This window comes from Acomys russatus, chromosome 30, assembly GCF_903995435.1.
Source record: "Acomys russatus chromosome 30, mAcoRus1.1, whole genome shotgun sequence".
Taxonomy (NCBI): domain Eukaryota; kingdom Metazoa; phylum Chordata; class Mammalia; order Rodentia; family Muridae; genus Acomys; species Acomys russatus.
Window position 1 is genome coordinate 15,423,673 of NC_067166.1, and position 13,224 is coordinate 15,436,896.

At 44.7% G+C, this 13,224-nt stretch overlaps 1 protein-coding gene across 1 annotated transcript in view; it reads right to left on the reverse strand.

Annotated features, from left to right (window-relative positions):
• Positions 1-13,224, reverse strand: part of Scamp1 (secretory carrier membrane protein 1) — an 81,120-nt gene that overhangs the window by 44,521 nt on the left and 23,375 nt on the right. The window contains exon 2 of the mRNA XM_051172291.1: positions 3,004-3,081. Within this exon, the coding sequence (XP_051028248.1) occupies positions 3,004-3,081 (78 nt within the window). The remainder of the gene's footprint in view (positions 1-3,003; positions 3,082-13,224) is intronic.

Consider the following 13,224-nt stretch of genomic DNA (forward strand, 5'->3'; position numbering starts at 1 on the left):
GAGCTGTCAGCAGTGCTGGTACTTCCTGTTCTTTATCAGCAATTGAAGGAGCCCTGAGGCCATCTCCTGTCCTCACAAGTCACTCAGACTCCACAGCGGACGGAGCACAGCAGTTTGCTCTCGTTCTCGCCTTTTTTTTTTTTTTTTTTTTTTTTTTTAAATTTTATTAAGTATAGTGTTTTAAAAACATGTACACTTGCACGCCAGAAGAGGGCACTAGATGTCATTAAGATGATTGTGAGCCACCATGTGTTTGCTGGGAACTGAACTCGGGACCCATGGAAGAACAGTCAGTGCTCTTAACCGCTGGGCCATCTCTCTAGCCCCTCGTTTTCGCACTTTAAACAGACGCTACCAAGCTGGACCCCAGCATACCCACAGCACTGTTTGTGACGGGTGAATTACAACATCATGTGAGACCGCTGGCCTTTCCCAGGATCCAACCAACCCCTTTCATGCAGACGCTGTATCAGTGGTCCTGGCATGCAGGTGCTACACTTGAACAGAGGCTGGTAAGTGAAGGCTTTGAAATTATGATGAAATTTTAAAGCTTTCTTTTCTTTTTGTGGTACTGAAAATGGAGCCCAGGGCCTCCCACATTGTGAGGCTCACTGCCACTGGCTGGACACCAACCCCGAAAGTTCATCTGTATTTGCACCTTTAACTGATCAAGTATGTGAGGGTGAGGCATCCCCCCACATCTACCTAACAGTTCTCCAACTGTCTGGTCACCATTGAGTGCTCTGAACAATTCAGTTCAATTCTGATTCTACCCCGGCCCAGGGATAGACATGGATTTCAGAGGCTACGGGTTCAATACATGTCTGTCCGCACTTCAGATGCTCCTCCTAAGTTCCAAGCTGGTTATAAACGGGTGGGGGGAGGGGAGGTGTTGGACTGGGGTAGGAGCTTCCAATATCTCTTCCTTGTATTTCAGAATTCTCTGGGGAAAAAAAAATCATAGAACTAGAAAAATATATATTACTTTACTATTACTAGTTTGTTATAAAGCGTACAATTCAGGACCAGCCAACGGAAAAGATGCATGGGCAGAACATGGAGGAGACGTGGACCAGACTCCCATGGGTCTTTCTATACCTCCCACCCTTCCGACACACCTTGAGGAGAGGGCCCACTGCACAGACATAGTGAGGTAAATCAGCGGCCACTGTAGTGATTAACTGAGCCTAGTTCCCCTCCTTCTAGTGTGCTTCTCTGTTGCTACAACAAAACACCAACCAAAAGGCAAGTTGGGGAGAAAAGGCTTATTCCACCCTACTTGTTTAACTTACTCCTGGTGCATCAGCACAGGAAGCTGGGGCAGAAACTGAAGCACTGGTCTCGGAGGAAGGCTGCTTACTGGCCTGCTTCCAAAGTCACATTTCGCTTGGTTGGTTGGTTGGGTTTAAGATAGGGTCTCTCTAGGTAGCCCTGGCTGGCCTAGAATTCACAAAGATCTGCCCGCTTCTGGCTTTCCAGCAATGAAGGTGTGCACCACCACATGAGGCTCAGCTACTCTTTTTTTTTTTTTTTTGGGTTTTCAAGACAGGGTTTCTCTGTGTAGTCTTGGCTGTCCTAGACTCACTTTGTAGACCAGGCTGGCCTCGAACTCACAGCGATCCGCCTGCCTCTGCCTCCCGAGTGCTGGGATTAAAGGCGTGCGCCACCACGTCTGGCCTCAGCTACTCTTTTTTAGACAGCCCAGATCCACCTGACTAGAAATGGCAGCGCCCACAGTGGGCCATCCTCCCACATCAATCAACAATTAGGGAGATGCCCCACAGACACACCCCAGGCCAGTCTGACTGAAGGACTTACTCGACAGGGTCTCCATTCTTCCCAGGTGACCCCCTGAGGCTAACTATGACACAAGCTTAGATCCTGCCATCTAGTCAAGCTTGGACTCTGGTGACCATGACCCACCCTGAAGCATCTAGGGCCGCGAAGCCACCAATCACCTCATTGTCGTACGTCAAATCCACAAGTTTTAGGATCTATATACCCAAAACTGGGGACAAGGACCAAATACATTTTTCTTCTTAATCACAACAGTGTACAAAGCTCTTTTGGAACTACAGAGTCAATAAAATACACAGTGAAGAAATCCCTGAGCAAAACCCACATGTCTTTCACAGTAATCTACACTATGAAAAATATCCACCAAGAGGTGACCACCAACTAAGGATCACGAGAGAATGGTAAAATCCACGTATATAACTCAAGTGTCGATGGGGCGACTAACATCTCTAGAGTCACAAATGTCCACCGTAGGGACCTGGTGAGGGCAATGTCTAAGATAGCCACACAAATTCAGAGGACAACATTACTTGCTGGAGAAAGCAACTTCAGTAGTTCTAAAACCTGGGTCAAATAAAATTATCTGAAAGGCTTTAATAAGAAGCCCTAACCGCAACTGGTTACAACCTTAACGGGTGGCAAGAGACAGTCCCTTGTACCCTTCTCATGTGCACACAGAGACGCAGCGTGCCAGCGGGAGCTCGTCTCATCCTCCTAAGCTAAATCTTGAGAGGAAGAGCATTCCTTCCTACAGTGAGCAGATTTCCAGAAGGAAGCTGTGACAGCGGAAGGTGACTAAATGACAAGCGCAGAGATGTCATAAGTTCCAGACACAGTCCGCATGGTAAGAAAGCACTGCCCACAGTCCCACAAAGACAGCACGGACACCAAGAGGCACACTCCTGCTCCCCAATGGTCCAGGTGCTGTAAGGAGGTCCGCAGAGCACGGGGGTTAGCACTTCAACTTACAGCATGGAAGACGAACTCTGAGGGACTTCTCTAGAACTATGACGGTAATTTTCAGTCACCACCAATATCCTTCCCATAAAGGAAAAATAATCCTAACTTTCAGATTCTAAAGAGCACATTCACGCAGCTTGTCTTACATTCACTTGGCCCATCAGCTGAAAAGAAACATAATTAAAATATCCCCCATTTAACTTCCATTTACACGTTTAAAAGAAGCACAAGGAAAAGCAATCTTACGGTTCTGGAGTCTGAGAACGGATTATACTCATCAAGTCCTGGGGGCACATTTCTTGTCACCTGGGTAACAGATGGGTCCTGGGATAAAATCCGAAAGAGAAAAAATATGTGAGTCATCTACTGAGACACAATTTTAATAGTTACATAATATTTACTTTATCTGAACCTTTGGACACTGAGCAAAGCAGAGCAAACTGTCAGATGCATTAAATATTCCAACAAAGGTAACTTTTAAACCCACGGTCCTCACATCCTCAAAGGAAGACAAAACTTGGGCTGGACACAAGTGAGGTGCTAGTCTGTCTACAAATATTGAAGTAGGTCCCACTTACCAGCTGTGTGCTGCTGGCTGCCTGGGATGCTCCGATTAGACCGCCATCTGTAAGACAGCTCCCACCCTCATCCTGTTATGACACAGGGTCTCACAGGCTGGCTTTGAACTCTGGTGCTCTGACTGCCTCGCCTCCTAGAAGGTGGCCACTACATTCATAAGTCTCCTCTGTATTTCTGAAATGCTTTATTATTTTGAGAACTTCATACACGAGCAAGTATCTATATTACTCCCGCCCCCTTCCTCTACATCCTCCCACGTTCTACCCCCAAATACAAGATCTCTAACTATGATTATTACACATGTATCTGTGTGTGTATGTATATATATAATATACTTAAACCCAAAGAAGAACAAATAAAACTTAGGTTAAATGCAAGTCAGCTGCTAGTCTGTCTATAAAGATTGAAATACAGAAATATACACATTTTCTCTCTCATTCTTTCTCTTTCTCATTCTTTCTCTCTCATTCTTTCTCTCTCATTCTCTCTCTCATTCTTTCTCTCTCATTCTCTCTCTCTCTCTCTCTCATACACACACACACACACACACACACACACGTATATATAACCTACTGAGTCCATGTGTTTGTGTATCTAGGGCTGACCACCCGAGATCAGATAATGCCTGTGAGAGCCCATCCCTGGAGGAAGCCAATTCCCCCTCTCTCAGCAGCCACTGGCCCCCTATAGCTCTTTCTCTAGGAGTGGAATGGGTCCCTTTTTAAAATAGCACGTTCAACAGTTTTCCCAATTTCAATCAATGCCATACACAGCCAACATCTAGGGTAGTCAAGATTATATCCTTCTTTACTCTATCCCAGTATGGCTACTTGTCTGTAGTTTATTTGTCTATGTGGCCCTAGGCTCCCTCCCCCTTTCCAAATACATTAGCTCACTATCTCAGTCTTTCAAACCTTTGAATAACTAGCTTTCCTAACAACTGCTAAATCACAAAATGCTATTTTGCTTCCTTCGGTTATGAGTATCAAGCACAGATGTAATTAACATGCCAAATAAAATCAACTCCATACTTCATGTGAAGTGCAGTTCACAACCTGGAACCTGCTGCCCCTTTCCACCATCAGTGAATATAACAATCAATCAAACAGACTTCACCATCCCAGCCCACAGTGAGTCAGCAGTTCTGGAGTAGGGCCTGAAAAACCTGTTTCTTTTTGTTTAGTTGGTTTGGTTTGGGTTTTGGTTTAGTTGGTTTGCTTTTTTGAGACAGAGTTTCTCTGTGTAGTCTTGGCGGTTCTAGAACTCACTTTGTAGACCAGGCTGGCCTCGAACTCAGAGACGCACTGGCCTCTGCTTCCCCAGTGCTGGATTAAAGGCATGCACTCTGAGGCTAAGAGCACTGGCTACTCTCCCAGAGAACCTGGGTTTAATTTCAGGCACCCAGATTACAGCTCACAAGCGCCTATAACATCAGTTCCAGGGTCTGTTACCCTCATACAGACATACACAAAGGCAAAACACTAATGCATATAAAATAAACTAAATCCTTTAAAAAAGAAAAAGAAAATCTCTGTTCTCATGTGACAGTTCCTACCAGAACCTACTGCCCTGTGAAGTACAAGCCCAGTCCATTTTCCTCAACACAAAGTCATGGTGGAAATGAATTTTGTGGTTTCCTTCCTTCACCTCTCACACACTTCAGATTTTTTAAAGGCTCCCTGGCAACTTTAAGACTAAATCCAAATTCCTCAGAAAAATTATATAAGGCTTCTGACCATGGTAGCCCATTTCTCCAGCCTGGCCAAGTCTCATAGTCATCTCCCCTTGGCATATCCGCTCCCTCAGAAAAGGCCCTGCTACTGCAGGGGCCACACAGGGGCAAAAAAGCCCACAAGTGCCTGCTCACCCTGAGCCTGACTCGCTCATTCTAGCACTATTCAGAAAAACAGGCACACAAGGATGAAAGCCTGTGAAGCCTTCAGACCTGCTCAACAGCCTGGGCAGGAGAGAGCAGCATCACGTATTTTCTCCCTTTTCATGTTTACCTAAAAGAGTGAAGAGCAGGAAAAATTTCAAGAGGGATGCTGCCAGAGAATAAGAAAACAAAAGCCCAAGCATCTTAATCAAGATTTTCAACTTGCATTGCTGAGCTTAGCGTACCTCAGAAGAGGGTTTGAAGAAGAGAAGAGACCGTCACCAAACCCAGAGATCCCAGCTACAATCCCCATACCCGCCACACCAGCACCCACACTCAGCACCCACACTCAGCACCCACACTCAGCACCCTCTAAGACCTAGGGCAGTACTCATATTTGCATGCTTCCTCCAGTGGGATCCTTCTCCCACAAGGGCCAGCCTAGAGCCATCTCTTCATTAACGAGTCCATCCAAGTGTTATGCACAGAACAGTCTTCCATCTACCCAGCACTCCCTCCCAAGCCTAGCATTCCCAAAGCCCTTGCTATTTATCATTATCAGCACTGATGCTACTGAATCAGGATGATTTTCATGCAGGTCTTTCCCCACCACATTATGAAAATGGCCTGTTTTAATTAAGAGTTGGGTTTTGGCCAGGCACAGTGGCACCTGCCTGTAATCCCAACAGAGGTAGGTGTCTGGATCTCTCTGAATTCAAGGCCAGCCTAGAGTCAAGGACAGCCACACTACAGAGAGAAACCCTGTCTTGAAAAACAAAAACAAAAAGAGAAAAAAAGAAAGAAAAAAGAACTGGGTTTTGTCAGGCATGGTGGACCTACCTTTGATCCCAAAACTGGGGAGCCAGAGGTAGGCAGATCTCTATGAGTTCAAGACCAGCCTGGTCTACATAGTGAATTCCAGGCCTATGAAGGCTATAGAGTGACATGCTGTCTTAAACAACAGCAACAACAACAAGGAATTGGGTCTTTTGGCCAGCCAGGTGTTATGGAACTTGCCTTTAATTCAAAACTCAGGAAGCTGAGACAAGAAAATCCAGAGTTCAAGGCTAGCCTAGGCTACATGGGGAGACTGTAAGATGAAGAGGAAAAGAAAGCAGAAGTTGGGAGGAAGACGGGGAAGGAAGGGGGAGAGAGGGGAAGGAAGAAAGGCCTAGGAAAGGAAAAATGGAGGAGGGGAAAGGAAAAAGATGAGGAAGAAAGGGAGGGAAGGGTGAGGGGAAGAAGGGAAAAGGGAGGAGGCAAGAAGGGATAAGATGGAAAAGAGAAAGGACTAGAAAAGGGAGAAGACCAGGAAGAAAGGGAAAGGAAGAGAGAAGGGAAGGAGAGGGAGGGGAAGGAAAGGAGAAGAGGAAAGAGAGGAGGAGGAAGATGAGAGACAGGTAGAGCAGAGAGAAGTTGGGCACAGGAGTCTCAAACAGACTCTCAAGGAGCACCTTCTGCGACCCACCTGAGGACACCGCCCCACCATGTAGGGGACAGAAAAAAGAAAGAGCTGGGGTTCTGACAAGAGGGCAGCACGTGGCAGCAAGTTCTCCAGTGTCTTAGTCTGTGAGGCCCACACTCACTGCATCTCCACACCACAGTTTGCTATCCAACTGCTACTGTTACTGCAGCAGGCTTCACTCCAAACAGAAGCAGGGACTACAAAGCCAGCAAGGACACTGCGCACCAGAAAGGACTCACATAAACCAAGCAAAAATGGGGAAAAAGAAAAACTAGAGGACATAGCACTCCCCAAAATACAAAAAGACCAACAAATATACATCATTAATATAATAAATAATAACAACAACGATACAAACCAAGCTACTATAACACCTCCAATGCTCACAATTCGATACTGAAAACAAAGATACCGAGACAGATAAAATGCCAGAAAGAGTTCAGGGTGAGGCTGGAGAGACTTCTCAGCAGTTAAGAGTCCTTCCAAAGGGCCTGAGCTCTGTTCTCAGTGCCTGCTGTAGAAAATAGTTATTAATATTTAGGATTAATAGATATAATTATTTCGGCAGGTATTATTTAACCTGCTGTCATATCAATATAAGACACAGACACCTGTTAGATTTTTAATATACCTATACACTGGAGCTGGGCAGAAACTAACCCCCTAAGCCATCTCTTACCTCCCAGACCCTCATCCCATGCCACTTGCTTTAATTATTCCTATCTAGGCTACTTCCATCCATAATTCCCATAAGCACTTGCACATGTTTCCATCTGGGCTGCTACTCTCCATTAGTGATCCTCAGGGCAAGCGCCTCCCAGCCATGTGGTTCTTCTTTATGCTAGCCCATGTCTCCTCTCTTCTTCTCCTCTCCGATGTCTCCTCCTTCCCCCTGTGATCCCCATCCTCCAAGCACAAGAACCTTAGCTCCACCTACCTCGTGTCTGCCCAACCCAGGTATATAGGCAACTTTATATTGGCCAACCAGGGATAACTTGGGGGCAAGGTTACAAATTTCATTTGGTGTGTCTGAGCATTTGCTCACAGAACAGTAAGAATGGGGGAGGGGGGGGTGGCGAATTAACATCACAGATGTCATGTGGCTCACAGCTGCCTGTGCTCCAGAACTGATGCCTCTGGCCTCCATGGGCATGCACCTACATACGTGTGCATATTATCTCCTCACAGGCACGTATACATACATGCAATTTAAATAATTTTAAGTTAAAAAAGAGTTCAGGGTGCTATTTTAAAAACGAAGCAATGGGGCTGGAGAGATGGCTCAGAGGTTAAGAGCACTGACTGTTCTTCCAAAGATCATGAGTTCAATTCCCAGTAACCACATAGTGGCTCACAGCCATCTATAGCGAAATTTGGTGCTCTCTTCTGGCCTGCAGGCAGAATGCTGTATACATAATAAATAACTCTTTTAAAAAAAAAATAAAAATAAAAACGAAGCAATGACTACATAAGGGACTCAAAGAGAAGATGAAGAAAAATCAATTCAGGGTTTGGGTAAAAAAATGTAAAAGAGATTGTTTTTTAAGGTCATTAATTCAAAAACAGAGAGGAAAAAAAATCAGCAAGGAAACATTCTGAAGAAGAACCAAGTTAGAAATGGAAAGAAAAGTCCATCAGCCAAATAACATCACAGGAGCATCACCAACATACAAACACAAGAGAAAGAAACGGTATCCATGCAGGGGACAAGCTTACAGCAGTGATACATTCAGACACATACAAAGAAAAAATATCTAAGCATGGGCAAAACCTCTACGAACTCTGGGAACATTCACGAAGCCACACTCAAGAACCAAGGACTAAGATAAAATCTAAAAGCATAAACAATCTATTCCATGAAATCATTCCAAAAACCTTACCAGAGTTAGAGGAGGAAACAGCCCCCAACAGAAAGAGCATTTAGGCGCCAAACAACTATCACAGAGAAGAAAAGCAAAGAAACATAGCAAAGATGAAAGGGGTCTAGGGTGCAGCTCAGTGGGAGGGCACGTGGCCACCATGCACAACACTGATTCAATCCCCAGCATCTGAAAATAAAATAAAATAAATCAACTTTAAGGAGAAAACACCAACACATCTACAAAGGCAAACACATCAGATCTCCAACCAGAAACCAAAGTAACCACAGAAGCACAGAACATGCACTTCAAAAGTAAACAAATACCAATCAAGGTTGCTTTAGCTAGCGAAGGCCACCTTTTAAAAACTGATGGAGAAGCTGAGAGGTGGTGGTGCACGTCTTTAATCCCAGCACTCTGAGGCATAGGCAAGAGGATCGCTGGGAGTTTGAATCCAGTTGGTCTACAGAGCGAGTCCAGGACAGCCAAGTCTACACAGAGAAACCCTGTCTCAAAAAACTAAAACAAACAAACAAAAATTGATGGAGAGACAAGGACATTTCAAGACAGTACAAGCTGAAGTCATTTGTGACAACCAAGCTACCACCATGTATAAAAATGCTATATGCAGAAAACAAAGGCCATCCTCCTCACCAGCGCAGAGGAAGCGCCCACCTCTAGCAAAGGGAAGGAAGAATGGAAAGCAGCAAGACACGCTGGCCCACCTACAAGGGAAAGAAAAGGTGGAGCAGTGACCCAGAAGAGCCATCAACAGAGCCACAGGGAGCAGCTAGCCCCTCTCAGACAACCTCAGATGGAAAGCTAATTTATGCAGAGGAAGCCTGACTCAGTCAAAAACACATCCTGACTCAGTGGATAAAGGCGATTGATTGGCAACCTGTGTTTGTTTGATCCCCGGAAACCACACAAAGGCACGAGAAAAAGAACTTCACAAAAGTTAACCTTTGACCTCCACATGCACAGCACGGCACATGCGCCCAAGTGCACACACACAAATAATAAAAATTTATAAAACAGGGTCCAATTATCTTTGTCTTAGCTAGAAGAATAAGGCAAGATGAATAAAAGAACTCAAAGTATTGATATCCATAGCTGATACTCTGGGCTGCCCTAGACAATCTTAGACCTCATAAACACTTCCAGCAATGCAACAAAGATAAGGTTTTGTAGCTGTTCTATGACCAGAAACAAACCTGCTAGGCAAATCATCCTGAAACAAACAATCAAAAACTCATTAAAAATGGCTTCAAAAACATAAAACACCCAGGAATAAACCTCACCAAAGAGGTAAAAGGTCTCTGTAATGAAAACTTGGAAACACGGAAGATGAAATTGAAGAGGACTAGGCAATCAGAACTCCCATGCTCATGGACTGGCAGAATAAACTGTAAGTGTATTATTAAAAGTGATGTATATATTCAATGCAATCCCCATCAAAATTCCAGTGACAATCACATAACTAAAGAACAATCTTTAAATTGATAAGGAAGCACAAAAAGCCCCAACAGCCACAGGAGTCCTGAGCAGCAAAAGCAAGGCTGGAAGATCACAGTCCTGACCTCAAACTGCTCTACAGTAAGAGAAACTACAGACTCCACCAGCGGGTACAACGGAGGTCCCGGAGGAAGCCCACACCACTGCGCTCACCTAATCTTTGACAAAGGCACCTTTCCGAAGCAGCACTGGGAAAAGCCGGCAGGCACTTCAACAGTGCTTCTTTTTTGAGAAACGGAATGGCCTCCACACCTTGCCGTCTTATCCAGAGGGCAGTGTAATTCAAAATGGATCAAAGACATTATCATGAGACTTGAAACTTTGAAACTGGAGGGAAACACATGTAAAACACTTTAAGACCCAGGCATAGGCAAGGTATCTCTGAAAAAGCTATTATGATGGAAAATAGCATCAAGAATTGACAAGGGATTGCATGAAATAAAAGGGCTTTGTAAGCCAAAGACAGCACCACCAGAGTTAAGGGGGGAGTTTTCTCCATAGGAAACCTTTGCTTCCTACATCAGACAGGGGATTAAAACAAAATTAAAAACAGCAACTCTCAAAATCATCCATTCAATCAATAAAAGGGGCCCCAAATGAAGTGATTACAGAAGGAATGTTTTAGCCAGTCTCCAGTGCCTTTCGCCACCAGGGAAATCAAAGTCCCTTGCTCCCCAGTCACAATGGCCACCATTGGAAAAACCAAGTGATAATAAATGCTGACAATGATGAGGGGAAAAAGGAACCGTCATGAACTGCTGGTAAGAACTCAAGCTGGCACAGACACTACAGAAACCTGTATGCAGTCCCTCAAAAGATCCAAAATAGCCAGACATGGTAGCTCATGCCTTTAATCCCAGCACTCAGGAGGCAGAGGCAGAGGCAGCTAGATCTCTGTGAGTTCGAGGCCAGCCTAGTCTACAAAAGGGAGTCCAGGACAGCCAGGGCTAAACGGAGAAACCCTGTCTCAAAACAAAACAAAAAAGAACAAAGATCTGAAAATAGAACTTCCAGAAGAGGCAGCCCCACACCTAGATATATACAAGAACTCTGAGTCAACGTGCCACATATGTATTTGCATGTTCTCTTTTACTGCTCAACTAGGCACAGTGACAAGCCAGAAAACCAACACACCCAGCAACAGATGAAGGATAAAGAAAGAGTCATAGAGTTATATTCAGCCATAAAGAAAAATTAAATCACGACATTTACAAGTAAATCGAATGGGGCATCACCAGGTTAGTAAGATAAACAAGACACAGAGAAACGTCTGTGTTTCTCTCATACACCAAATCTAGATTCCTATTTATAGACATGTATACGTATATTCACACGTACAGTTCATGAAACCAGAGAGGGATCAGGAGATGGGGAAGAGAACTTACAGGAAGGGGCAAGCAAGAACGAGGGAACAGAGTACATGTGGCATAGGTGCCAGCGACATTTGGGATATGGAGAAGAGCTGGTGGGGGTGGGGAAAGACAGAGGAGGACACAGCAAAATAGGTGTGTATGAAAAAGCCCTAACAACTCATTGTTGTGTATAACTTAAAAAGTAATAAGCACTTTTCAAAAATGAAGAGGGAAAAGCCAGCATGTCCTCTGGTTTGTTGCGTTTAATCAGACGTAACCTTCTTCCGTTAAGTATTGTAACTCTTAGACACGCTCAGAGGGATCCTCCAAACCCACTTCCTTAGAAGAGTAAATCTACAAGGATCACTCAGAATGGAGATGAAAAGCTATTTAATCCCATTCACAAGAGAAAACTAATTAGAAGTTTACTAATATAATAGCACTTCATCTCTCAGCCAGAAACACTCACTCCGTAAGTCTGCACTCTCAGCCGCGACAGAGGACCCAGGGATTCACGACCTGGTTAACAGGAACAGAAACTGCAACCGCTGCAGTATGAGGCCAAATTACATCTACATTTATCCTGTGAGCCAGTGTCCCTACTAGGAAGCCAGTCAAGGTCATACTGGCTAAATATTAGTCATAATAGAGAAGACTAGATGGAGACGTCTGTCTGTCAATAGGCGATGGCCCATGTACATAGGCCCATGTACATATGCCCATGACATACGCCAGCTGAGTTACATACAGCTTTAAAGTTGTATAAAGGGACATGTAAATTGCCATGATGTGAAAAAAAGGAAGAGTATGAGCAAAACGTTGGCTCTGAGAAAGAAAATAAAAGTGAGTATGGATTTTTAAAACACAATAACAAAAAACCCAATAACTAGCCTCAATGATTCCTATTGGAGGAGGAAGGGACCCTGAGTCCCAGGCTTAGCAGCCAGGCCGGGCTGCACAGACCTCCATTAGAGCTTTGATTTGGAGCCATGAAATACTTATTATCTGACAACAAAATTTGTTGAAAAAAAAAATGACAAAGGCAGAATGTGCCTCAGAAAGATAAATATTCTGCTTGGAGTCAGGCTCACTGGGTCGCCCTGGCTAGCCTACAAATGCATTAGCTGGGATTCACCTGCTTAGAGCCGAGATAAAGGCACACACCACCACACTTGGCTTGGGATATAGTCATTATCTATTAATATATTCATAAATCAAGTTTTGGTTTTGTTTGTTTGTTTGTTTTGGTTCTTGAGGCAGGGTTTCTCTGTGTAGTCCTGGCTGTCCTAGATTTACTTTGTAGACCAGGCTGCCCTCGAACTTGCAGCGATCTGCCTGCCTCTGCCTCCCAAGTGCTGGGATTAAAGGCGTGCGCCACTATGCCTGGCTTCATAAATCAATTTTAAACAAAATAATTCTCTGAAATTCTAACTCAATTTTATTTTTTTAATTAAGTTATTTATTTACTTTACATCCTGATCACATCTTCCTCCCCCCCCCCGCCTCTTCCCAGTCCCCCTCCCCACACACACCCCTCTGCCCCTTTCTTCTCTCTCCTCCTCAGAAAAGGGGGAGGTCCCCCATGGTTACCAACCCACCCTGGCATATAAGTCTTTTCCAGACTACGTGCGTCCTCTCCCCACTGAGGCCAGCCCAGCCCAGTTAGGGGAATGGGACTCAAAGGCAGGCATCAGAGTCAGAGAGGCCCCCCTCCAGTTGCTGGGGGGCCCACACAAAGACCAAGCTGTGCATCTGCTACATATGTAGAGGGCACCTAGGACCAGTAAGGAGGGCCCAAGGCAGGATGCTTGAATCCCACTC